This window comes from Nerophis lumbriciformis, linkage group LG08 (genome assembly GCF_033978685.3).
Source record: "Nerophis lumbriciformis linkage group LG08, RoL_Nlum_v2.1, whole genome shotgun sequence".
In the NCBI taxonomy this organism is placed as follows: Eukaryota; Metazoa; Chordata; class Actinopteri; order Syngnathiformes; family Syngnathidae; genus Nerophis; species Nerophis lumbriciformis.
In genome coordinates this window covers 45,198,210-45,211,279 of record NC_084555.2, presented here as the reverse complement: position 1 = coordinate 45,211,279, position 13,070 = coordinate 45,198,210, and the positions used below count along the sequence as shown (strand labels likewise).

General features: G+C 41.1%; 1 protein-coding gene across 4 annotated transcripts in view; it reads right to left on the bottom strand.

Moving 5' to 3' along the window:
* The window catches only part of pcnx1 (pecanex 1), a 145,346-nt gene that overhangs the window by 70,098 nt on the left and 62,178 nt on the right, over window positions 1–13,070 (bottom strand). For 2 of the 4 annotated variants that reach the window (XM_061969017.1, XM_061969019.1), the window contains 3 exons: window positions 5,751–5,844; window positions 5,443–5,500; window positions 983–1,215 (listed from right to left, as the gene is read on the bottom strand). In XM_061969017.1, the coding sequence (XP_061825001.1) occupies window positions 983–1,215; window positions 5,443–5,500; window positions 5,751–5,844 (385 nt within the window). The remainder of the gene's footprint in view (window positions 1–982; window positions 1,216–5,442; window positions 5,501–5,750; window positions 5,845–13,070) is intronic. The other 2 variants (XM_061969018.1, XM_061969020.1) reach the window with 1 other exon arrangement.

Here is a 13,070-nt window from a genome sequence, read left to right as displayed (position 1 = left end):
AATACTCTCATTAGCATACTTGCCAACCCTCCCGATTTCCCCAGGAGACTCCCGAATTTCAGTGCTCCTCCCGAAAATCTCCCGTGACAACCATTCTCCCGAAATTCTCCCGATTTCCACCCGAACAACAATATTGGGTGCGTGCCTTAAAGGCACTGCCTTTCGCGTCCTCCATAACCTGTCGTCACGTCCGCTTTTCCTCCATATAAACTGCGTGCCGGCCCAGTAACATAATATATGCGGCTTCCACACACACACACAAGTGAATGCAATGCATACTTGATCAACAGTCATGCAGGTCACACTGAGGGTGGACGGATAAACAACTTTAACACTGTTACAAATATGCGCCAGACTGTGAACCCACACCAAACAAGAATGACAAACACATTTCCGGAGAACATCCGCACCGTAACACAACACAAACACAACAGAACAAATACCCAGAACCCCTTGCAGCACTAACTCTTCCGGGACGCTACAATATACACCCCCCGCTACCACCAAACCCCGCCCACCTGAAATAAAGCAACCCCAACTACAACCCAATCCCAGCTTTACAATACAAAGCCATTTAGAAGACATACAAATACAATAGTCACAAAAACGACAACCAAAAATGAATCAAAGCAATAGTATCAATAATTGCCGTTTTGTTTTTAATCCAAAAATTGAATCTTAAAAAGAAAATAAACATTGTTTTGATTCTCGAAATTATGAATAGATTTCTTTTAATCTGAATAAATAAAAATTTAAATTTGGAAGTGAATTAATAGTGCTGAGGATTTGGTGTAAACAGTACAACAGCAAAGTAGCAACACTTTAAAGTGCATGCAGAGTTAATAATAAAACTGTTGGATGCTACTATCAGACTTGATAAATTACATATGGCCTCCAGAATCAAACACTCAGTTGATTTTAAGAAAAAAAAAACATACACATTTACACACACATACAGTATATACTGTATGTATATAATCACCTGTCAAACAGCGCCAGCAGGGTGAGCCGATCAAAGTGCAGGCCAACCCACAGGTAAGGCATGAGCCACAGGCGGTAATACTGCTTGGCTTTGCCAGCGGCCACGTGGGCCGCTGCGTCACCCTGGCCCAGCGGCGCATCCTGTAGCTCCGGGCTCAGGTCAGCATCCTGCTGCTCCAGAAGCTCTGGGTCCATAGTCAGGAGGCGGTTCAGGCGGATCTGAGGGAGGGAGAGCTGCCTCACGGTCAGAGCGAGTCAAAACACATCAACATTAAAAAATGCACATAAAGCAGTAGCCTTAGTAGTTTTTTTCCGTTCTGGCCTGCGACCACCACCCACTCCTCGCCATCTGGGTTGTCACTGCACGACAGCGCCAGCAACCGCCGTTTGTTTGAGACAGAACATACAGGTCCATCTTCTTTAAAGCAGTGTTTTTCAACCTTTTTTGAGCCAAGGCACATTTAAAAAAAAAAAAAAATACAGAGGCACACCACCAGCAGAAAAGGTAAAAAAATGAAACTCCACCAGGTTGTCGTGCCTTAATTTGAGTTAGTTGTTGTTTCCTGTGTGTAGTGCTTTAGTTCCTGTCTTGCGCTGTTATTTTGGTGACCCTTCCTGTTTTGTTGGTGTTCTCCTGTAGCAGTTTCATGTCTTCCTTTGAGTGCTATTGCCCGCACCTGCTTTGTTATCGCAATCAAGACTAAGTTGTGCTTACGCTATCCTTCTTTGTGGGGACATTGTTGATTGTCATGTCATGTACGGATGTACTTTGTGGACGCCGTCTCTGCTCCACACGCTGTAAGTTTTTGCTGTCGTCCAGCATTCTGTTTTTGTTTACTTTGTAGCAAGTTCAGTCTTACTTTTGTTTCGCATTGCCATCCCTATGCTTCAGTGCCTTTTTCCTAGCGGGACTTGCCTTTTGTTATGCAAAACAAAAGTAAAACTGAACTGGTTACAAAGTAAACAAAAACAGAATGCTGGACGACAGCAAAGACTTACAGCATATGGAGCAGAGACAGTGTCCACAAAGTACATCTGTACATGACATGACAAACATGGTAGAGTTTCATTTTTTAACCTTTTCTGATGGTGGAGTTCCTCCGTATTTTTTTTAATGAAAAAAATGTGCCTTGGCTCAAAAAAGGTTGAAAAACACTGCACTAGACAATGGCACATTATTATAATTACCGTATTTTTCGGACTATAAGTCGCAGTTTTTTTCATAGTTTGGCCAGGGGTGCGACTTATACTCAGGAGCGACTTGTGTGTGAAATTATTAAAACATTACCGTAAAATATCAAATATTATTATTTAGCTCATTCACGTAAGAGACTAGACGTATAAGATTTCATGGGATTTAGCGATTAGGAGTGACAGATTGTTTGGTAAACGTATAGCATGTTCTATATGTTATAGTTATTTGACTGACTCTTACCATAATATGTTACGTTAACATACCAGGCACCTTCTCAGTTGGTTATTTATGCCTCATATAACGTACACTTATTCAGCCAGTTGTTCATTATTCTTTATTTATTTTAAATTGCCTTTCAAATGTCTATTCTTGGTGTTGGGTTTTATCAAATAAATTTCCCCAAAAAATGCGACTTATACGTTTTTTTTCCCTTCTTTGTTATGCATTTTCGGCCGGTGCGACTTATACTCCTGGGGCCGTATTTATCAAGCGTCCTAGAGTGCCATTTTACACTTAAGTCCTGAGAATTTGCGAAATTTAGTCCTACTCTCAAACTTAAGAATAAAAGCTATTTATCAACTTTCTTAAGTCTCCTTCTCTCCACGATATTTAAGAGACCTTCATAGGTGTCCTAAGTGGTTAGGAGTTGCCAGCGGGGGATGGCACTGAGGCAAGAGAGACGTGCGCGAACGTTCAGGGAGCGGAAGGATGTCCTGGCTTTGTTTGATGACGAGCAGCTGATCAAACGGTATCGTTTAGACAGAGCGGGTATTATTTTTGTCACAGATAAGGGGGCGTCATCTCATCAGCAACATCACGCAGCAGAGCTTTCACAGCAGAACTAAAGGTCATCACAATGCTTCGATATCTCGCCACTGGGAAAATGAATTGGAAAGAAAAGGAAACATTTATTTTTGATTCATTGCCAATATTGTTTGTTTTGTATTATTTTGTAGTTTATTGTCAAAATATACACTCCCATTGTCCACTTAAATATTTCTAAGATATTTCTTTATTCTTAGACAAGGGATTCCCTTCCGTGATTGGTCATTTCTATGGACACAGAAATGACGTCACCTAAAATTCCGTTTACGGCACATAGTAATGTCGTAATTCAGCTCTGAGTGTGACACTTAAGATTCAGTCCTACACTTCACTGAAAGTGTGAGTAAGACGCTTTATAACTTATTATTAAGTGCAGCTTTCAGCGAAGAATTTCTTTACTCATAAGCAGTGTTGGGACTAACGCGTTACAAAGTAACGCGTTACTGTAACGCCGTTAGTTTCGGCGGTAACTAGTAATCTAACGCGTTATTTTTTTATATTCAATAACTCAGTTACCGTTACTACATGATGCGTTACTGCGTTATTTTACGTTACTTTTTATGTAGTATCGGCTAGAAACTGAGGATCTGAGTGTGTTTTATTCCAGCGAAGCAGAGACGTGCTTCTGATTCTTCCTCTGCGCTCTCTGTGTGTGCGTGTGACTGTGTGTCTGAGTGTGGGAAGGGGAGGGGAGGGGAGGGGAGGGGGGTGCGCAATACAACCGTTGGCCAACAAAAAAGTAACCACAGAACACTATACGCCTATACGGTAGTGTTCTGTGGTTACTTTTTGGTTGGCCAAGCGGACGTGACGACAGGCTGTCCCCACTCAGATCCGCACAGACCGGGAGGGGGCGTGCCTTAAGTCCGGCTGGAAATCGGCAGAAATTTGGAGAATGGTTGTCCCAGGGAGAGGCAGTGAAATTCGGGAGGGTTGGCAAGTATGAGATATTCTCACTTCTTTTCTTTTGTCGAGCACAAAGAAAAGAACATTTTAGTTAAATGTAAGTTGTGTCTTGGATCAAAGATCCCGTCTACTGCCCAAAACAACAATTCAAATCTGCCTGGTTAGGCTCTGTGTATGTCACGTGTGCCTTTCTTAGGTGAAGCCAGCTTTACAGCTATGTTGTTGATTGATTGATTGATTGATTGATTGATTGAAACTTTTATTAGTAGATTGCACAGTACAGTACATATTCCGTACAATTGACCACTAAATGATAACACCCAAATAAGTTTTTTAACTTGTTTAAGTCGGGGTCCAGATACAGATATATACTATCAAATATATACTAACATCATAATACAGTCATCACACAAGATAATCATCAGGGTATATACATTGAATTATTTACATTATTTACAATCCGGGGTGTGGGATATGGAGGGGGGGGGGGGTTAGGTTTGGTTGGTATCAACACTTCAGTCATCAACAATTGCATCATCAGAGAAATGGACATTGAAACAGTGTAGGACTGTCTTGGTAGGATATGTACAGCAAGTAGTGGACACAGAGAGAGAGATCAGAAAGTATAAGAAAAAGTGTCTACATTTGATTATTTACAATCCGAAGAGGTATTATGTGGAAGGGAGGGTGTTAGTTTAGGGTTGTAGTTGCCTGGAGATGTTCTTTTAGTGCGGTTTTGAAGGAGGATAGAGATGCCCTTTCTTTTACACCTGTTGGGAGTGCATTCCATATTGAAGTGGCATAGAAAGAGAATGAGTTAAGACCTTTATTAGTTCGGAATCTGGGTTTAACGTGGTTAGTGTTAGTGTTATTATGCTGTTTGTTACTTATGTATGTTATGTTGCAGCTATTTAAAATAGTTTTGTCAATTTGTTCTGGCCTGAAATAAATTGGCCCTTTGAAACATATCTTTGTCTTTGTGTGTTGTATGTAGAGCACATTGCTTAGCAGAGTTCAGTGATGCAAATGTATGTCAAGTTGATCAACAGATTGTATTATTCTCCAGTGGAATAACAGTACTAAAATGAAGGCTAAAAGGGCATTAATGGGAGCTTTAAAAAAAAAAAAGTAGAAAAAGTAACTAAATAGTTACTTTTCACAGTAACGCATTACTTTTTGGTGTAAGTAACTGAGTTAGTAACTGAGTTACTTTTGAAATAAAGTAACTAGTAACTGTAACTAGTTACTGGTTTTCAGTAACTAACCCAACACTGCTCATAAGTCAACACATAGCAGACTTCTTAGGAGTAATTCTAAGACGCTTGATAAATACGGCCCCTGAGCGACTTATACTCCGAAAAATACGGTATTGATTTGCAAAAAATATTTTTGGACCAATTAGGTGAAGTTGCATAATTTCCCACGGAACACCAGACAATATCTCAAGGCACACTAGAGTGCCGCGGCACAGTGGTTGAAAAACACTGCTTTAAAGGATTGAAAGCAGCCCCAAATCGTACAAAAATGCTACTCACCAGGTCATGAGGGTAGAAACGAACTGAGGTAGAACTGGAGAGGTGGGAGTCAGTGTCCCTGCAAGCAGCACATTTCAAATTCAATAATCTTTCTACGGTCACCTAAAAGGCACACACTGGTCATTAGATTAGGTACACTTGCACAATTCAGAACAAGAGCTGTCTTTTCCCAAATATTACATATGTGAACTTCAAGCGACTCAATCAATGCCTCTGACAAAACAAAACCACCATGCACTATCTTGACGCAGCTCTGGTATTGGCTCTTGTCCCATTGTGCGTATTTACCTAATGAAGTGGCCACTTACCAAATGTTATTGGAGGCTCGTCTGGTCGCAGGCTCGAAATTGACCAGGGACATGTCGCAGCCGGCAGCCTCGTACAAGGAGGGCGTGAGTTTTCCTTCAAAAACAACACACAAGTAGACGTGAACATGCGGGAATCAAACTACAAGACATACTTTAGCTCTTAATAAAGCAATTCATCTGAATTCTACCATAATATATACAGTACAGGCCAAAAGTTTGGACACACCTTCTCATTCAATGCATTTTCTTTATTTTCATGACTATTTACATTGTAGATTGTCACTGAAGGCATCAAAACTATGAATGGACACATGTGGAGTTATGTACTTAACAAAAAAAGGTGAAATAACTGAAAACATGTTTTATATTCTAGTTTCTTCAAAATAGCCACCCTATGCTCTGATTACTGCTTTGCACACTCTTGGCATTCTCTCGATGAGCTTCAAGAGGTAGTCAGCTGAAATGGTTTTCACTACACAGGTGTGCCTTATCAGGGTGGAATTTCTTGCTTTATCAATAGGGTTGGGACCATCAGTTCTGTTGTGAATGAGAAGGTGTGTCCAAACTTTTGGCCTGTACTGTACATATTAGGGATGTTCCAATCAGGGATTTTATTCTGCCGATTCCAATTCTGCTCCTGCTTGCTCTCGGTGTGTGATATGTGTAGCCCCGTCCTCCAGTGATACTTAAAGGCCTACTGAAACCCACTACTACCGACCACGCAGTCTGATAGTTTATATATCAATTATGAAATATTAACATTGCAACACATGCCAATACGGCCGGGTTAGCTTACTAAAGTGCAATTTTAAATTTCGCGCAAAATATCCTGCTGAAAACGTCTCGGTATGATGACGTCAGCGCGTGACGTCACGGATTGTAGAGGACATTTTGGGACAGCATGGTGGCCAGCTATTAAGTCGTCTGTTTTCATCGCAAAATTCCACGGTATTCTAGACATCTGTGTTGGTGAATCTTTTGCAATTTGTTCAATGAACAATGGAGACAGCAAAGAAGAAAGCTGTAGGTGGGAAGCGGTGTATTGCGGCAGGTGTTGTGCCGTAGAATGCACCCCTTGACTGTTGTGCCGGACAACACAGCCGGTGTTTCATTGTTTACATTCCCGGAAGATGACAGTCAAGCTTTACCATTGGCCTGTAGAGAACTGGGACAACAGAGACTCTTACCAGGAGGACTTTGAGTTGGATACGCAGACGCGGTACCGTGAGTACGCATGCAGCTGCGGCTTCCAAACATTTGATCGCTTGCTCGTACGTGCGTGCCGCTATGTGCATGTCACATACGTAACTTTGGGGACTTTGGGGAAATATATGTGCTGTATGAACTTTGGGGAAGTGAATGGTACTTTGAGCTGTGGGATTGAGTGTGTTGTGCAGGTGTTTGAGTTGTATTGGCGGGTTATATGGACGGGAGGGGGGAGGTGTTTGTTATGCGGGATTAATTTGTGGCATTTTAAATATAACCCTGGTTGTGTTGTGGCTAATAAGAGTATATACATGTCTTGTGTTTATTTACTGTTTTAGTCATTCCCAGCTGAATATCAGGTCCCACCCGCCTCTCACAGCATCTTCCCTATCTGAATCGCTCCCACTGCCCTCTAATCCTTCACTCTCACTTTTATCATCCACAAATCTTTCATCCTCGCTCAAATTAATGGGGAAATCGTCGCTTTCTCAGTCCGAATCGCTCTCGCTGCTGGTGGCCATGATTGTAAACAATGTGCGGATGTGAGGAGCTCCACAACCTGTGACGTCACGCTACTCGTCTGCTACTTCCGGTACAGGCAAGGTTTTTTTATCAGCGACCAAAAGTTGCGAACTTTATCGTCGATGTTCTCTACTAAATCCTTTCAGCAAAAATATGGCAATATCGCGAAATGATCAAGTATGACACATAGAATGGACCTGCTATCCCCGTTTGAATAAGAAAATCACATTTCAGTAGGCCTTTAAGATACTAAGAAATGCAGTTTATTTGCTATAATGGAGGTGATTATTATTATCTAAGATGGGGTTTGTGATCGCCATTAAAAGCCATTGATCAGCAATGGCTATCACATATCATATCAAAATTGTCCGATACTGATCGGTGGCATATCATTTTAGCAAGGCATTTTTGAGTGTCAAAGTTTGTGGGAACAGTTTGACGAAGGATGAATTTGGCATAAATTAACACAAACAGGTGTCCCAATACTTAAATGGGTTATACTTGTATAGCGCTTTTCTACCTTCAAGGTACTCAAAGCGCTTTGACACTATTTCCACATTCACACACACATTCACACACCGATGGCTGGAGCTGCCCTAACCACGACCCATCAGCAGCAAGGGTGAAGTGTCTTGCTCAAGGACACAACGGACGTGACAAAGTTGGTAGAAGGTGGGGATTGAACCAGGAACCCTCAGGTTGCTGGCACGGCATTTATTCGATAAACAAAGTGTACTTATAGGGTTTCTGCAGGTAACAGCAAATCTAATTTAAGCCATTTTAATGCAACTTAAAACAAATATAACGCCCATGTCTTATTGCAGATTGTTACTATATATAGTCAAAAGCATTGCAACAACATTTGACAATGATAATGGTAAATAGTTAAAAAGCTTACGTTAACTGTGGCCAAATTAAGCACTAATGTAATCATAATATATAATAACATAATGCAAGTAATCCTTTCTAACGCAATAAACGTATTTTTCATTAAAGTAGTATTTTTAACCATTGTAATTAGAAGGTCAATAACTTAATGAGCTTTCTTTATTTTCATGTCTATTTACATAGTAGATTGTCACTGAAGGCATCAGAACTATGAATGAACCCATGTGGAGTTATGTACTTAACAATAAAAAAGGTGAAATAACTGAAAACATGTTTTATATTCTAGTTTCTTCAAAATAGCCACCCTTTGCTCTGATTACTGTTTTGCACACTCTTGGCATTCTTTTGATGAGCTTCAAGAGGTAGTCACCAGAAAGGTTACTCACTTCACAGGTGTGATAGTTTTGATGCCTCCAGTGACAATCTACAATAGTCATGAAAATAAAGAAAACACATTGAAATGAGAAGGTGTGTCCAAACTTTTGGCCTGTACTGTATATACTATATAATAACATATGCAAATAATTAATATAAATTATAATAGACATTGTGGAATTGCATACTCTATTAGTGATGTTCAAAGCTAGAAATAAAGTTCTTCCGAAGGACTTACAAAAGTTATTTGTGTTGGAATTCTCTAGACCAGGGGTCGGCAACCCGCGGCTCCGGAGCCGCATGCGGCTCTTTGATCACTCTGATGCGGCTCAGCAGCTTACTTGCTGAACCCCCCAATTTCCCGTGAGACTTCCGGATTTCAGTGCCTCTCGCAGAAAACTCCCGGGATTAATATTCACCGATTTTCACCCTTACAGCTATAATAAGGGCGTGCCATGATGGTACAACATTTGGCGCTCTCTACAATCTGTATTAACAGCGTGCCAGCCCAATACTTGTTATACAATATACATCTTCTGCATGCACACGTACGTGACAGCAAGCATACTTGGTCAACAGCCACACAGGTTACACTGACGGTGACCATATAAAAGAACTTTAACACTCTTACTAATAATGCGCCACACTTTGAACCAAAACCAAACAAGAATGACAAACACATTTCGGGAGAACATCTGCACCTTAACACAACATAAACACAACAGAACAAACACCCAGAATCCCATGCAGCCTTGACTCTTCCGGGCTACATTATACACTCCTGCTACCACCAAACCCCGCCCCCACCCCAACCCTGCTCCCTCACACATCAACCCCCCCCCTGTGCGTCGGTTGTGTTTATGTTTTGTTACGGTGCAGATGTTCTCCCGAAATGTGTTTGTCATTCTTGTTTGGTGTGGGTTCACAGTGTGGCGCATTATTAGTAAGAGTGTTATAGGTTTTTTTATAACGCCACCGTCAGTGTAACCTGTGTGGTTGTTGACCAAGTATGCCTTGCTGTCACCAACGTGAGCATGCGGAAACATCATACAACGTGTGGCTGATCAGGCACGCTGTTTGTAGTGGGTGCTATATGCTGTACCATCACGGCACGCATAACGCTGACAAGCGCCATTCATTTAAAACCCGCGTGCCGCACCAGCTTTCAAATTCCATATAAAGGTGTGGGCAGCGTGTCTGAGACCCCTGGTTTATACATAGCACAAAGCAAAAAAAAAAACTTTGTATGCAGTGTTGTTTCATTTAAGATTTCAAAAATTTTTTGCGGCTCCCATTGTTTTCTATAATTTGCGACACTGGTCAAAATGGCTCTTTGACTGGTAAAGGTTGCCGACCCCTGCTCTAGACAAAGACTTAAAAAGTTGCAAGAACATCTTTGAATTTAAAAAGAGTTACAAAAAGAGACAACTGGAAGTACATCAAACTGATTTTTGATTTTGATTGGACGTGTCATTTTGAAAATGCTTAAACGAAAATTAAAAGTATGTTGGAGTTGGGGTGTTGGTGGAGGGAACAATGATAAAGTCATCTAAAATAATTTGTGTTAAAAAGGGGGCAGATAAATATAAGAATAGTATTTTTCCATCTACTCCTTTCTGATCATGGAAATGTAAAAGAAACAAAAAAAACAATGAAAGTGTCAACTGTATATGGCTTGTATACAGTGCCCTCCAAAAGTATTGGAACAGTGAGGCCAATTCCTTTATTTTTGTTGTAGACTGAAAACATTTGAGTTTAACATCAAAAGATGAATATGAGACAAGAGATCAACATTTCAGCTTTTATTTCCAGGTATTTACATCTGGATCTGATACACAACTTAGAAGATAGCATTAATTGTAATGGAACACAACATTTTTAGGTGAGCAAAAGTATTGGAACATATAAACTTCAAATAGATTAAAGTGAATAAGACTTAATATTTAGTTGCAAATCCTTTGCTTTCAATAAGTGCATCAAGCCTGTGAGCCATTGACATCACCAAACTTTTGCATTCTTCTTTTGTGATGCTTTTCCAGGCTTTCACTGCAGCCTCTTTCAGTTGTTGTTTGTTTTGGGGGGTTAATCCCTTCAGTCTCCTCTTCAACAGGTACAATGCATGCTCTATTGGGTTTAAGTCTGGAGACTGACTTGGCCAGTCTAAAACCTTCCACTTCTTGCCCCTGATCAACTCCTTTGTTGTTTTGGCAGTGTGTTTTGGGTCGTTATCTTGCTGCATGACAAAGGATCTCCCAATCAGTTTGGTTGCATCTTTCTTTAAAGTAGCAGACAAAATGTTTCTGTAGACTTCTGAGTTCATTTTGCTGCTGCCATCATGTGTTACATCATCAATGAAGATGAAAGAGCCAGTCCCAGAAGAAGCCAAACAAGCCCAAGCCATGGCATTACCTCCGCCGTGTTTCACAGATGAGCTTGTATGTTTGGGATCATGAGCAGATCCTTTCTTTCTCCAAACTTTCGCCTTTCCATCACTTTGGAAGAAGTTCATCTTTGTCTCATCAGTCCATAAAACTTTTTCCCAGAATTTTTGAGGCTCATCTCTGTACCTTTTGGCAAATTCCAGCCTGGCCTTCCTGTTCTTCTTGCTAATGAGTGGTTTGCATCTTCTGGTGTAGCCTCGGTACTTCTGTTCATGAAGTCTTCTGCGAACAGTAGATTGGGATACCTTCATTCCTGCCCTCTGGAGGTTGTTGCTGATGTCACTAACAGTTGTTTTAGGGTCTTTCTTTATAGCTCTCACAATGTTTCGGTCATCAAGTGCTGATGTTTTCCTTGGTCTACCTGTTTCACGTCTGTTGCTTAGTACACCAGTGGTTTCTTTCTTCTTGAGGACATTCCAAATGGTTGTACTGGCTATGGCCAATGTTTGTGCAATGGCTCTGATTGATTGTCTATCTTCTCTCAGATTCACAATTGCTTCTTTTTCACCCATAGACAGCTCTCTCTTTTTCATGCTGGTTCCAACTCTAAATGCAGTCTGTACAGGTAAAACCTATCCTACCCAATCTGAAACTGAGTTCAGAAATTCAGTGCTATTTATTGTTTGAATAATCAATGTAATTGGGGGACACCTGGGCAACAAAACACACCTGTCAGTCACATGTTCCAATACTTTTGCTCTGATGAAAAATGGGTAGTTTCAAACAAAATGTGCTATCTTCTAAGTTGTGTATCAGATCCAGATGTAAATACCTGGAAATAAAAGCTGAAATGTTGATCTCTTGTCCCATTTTCATCTTTTGATGTCAAACCCAAATGTTTTCAGTCTACAACAAAAATAAACAAATTGGACTCACTGTTCCAATACTTTTGGAGGGCACTGTATATGCACACCAATACATCATCCCACTACCATCAGGGCGCAGGTACAGAACTATCACATTCCGGAGGGCCCGCCTCAGGAAAAGCCTTATCCCTGCAGCTATAGCCGCCCTTAACAGACCTGTCTGACAAGCCTGTAAATGTGCGTTGGTCATGTATGATGTCTTTTTGTTATTTTTTGTGATGATGTGTAATGTCTATTGTTTAAATGTACGGCAGTGACAATGATCTCAGGAAACAGAGTGGACCGACACCAGCAGATGACATGGCACCCCAAACCATCACCCAACCATGCAAATTTTGCATTTCCTTTGGAAATCGAGGTCCCAGAGTCTGGAGGAAGACAGGAGAGGCACAGGATCCACGTTGCCTGAAGTCTAGTGTAAGGTTTCCACCATCAGTGATGGTTTGGGGTGCCATGTCATCTGCTGGTGTCGGTCCACTCTGTTTCCTGAGATCCAGGGTCAACGCAGCCGTCTACCAGCAAGTTTTAGAGCACTTCATGCTTCCTGCTGCTGACCTGCTCTATGGAGATGGAGATTTCAAGTTCCAACAGGACTTGGCGCCTGCACACAGCGCAAAATCTACCCGTGCCTGGTTTACGGACCATGGTATTTCTGTTCTAAATTGGCCCGCCAACTCCCCTGACCTTAGCCCCATAGAAAATCTGTGGGGTATTGTGAAAAGGAAGATGCAGAATGCCAGACCCAAAAACGCAGAAGAGTTGAAGGCCACTATCAGAGCAACCTGGGCTCTCATAACACCTGAGCAGTGCCAGAAACTCATGGACTCCATGCCACGCCGCATTAACGCAGTAATTGAGGCAAAAGGAGCTCCAACCAAGTATTGAGTATTGTACATGCTCATATTTTTCATTTTCATACTTTTCAGTTGGCCAACATTTCTAAAAATCCCTTTTTTGTATTGTATTAGCCTTAAGTAATATTCTAATTTTGTGACACACGGAATTTTGGATTTTCATTTGTT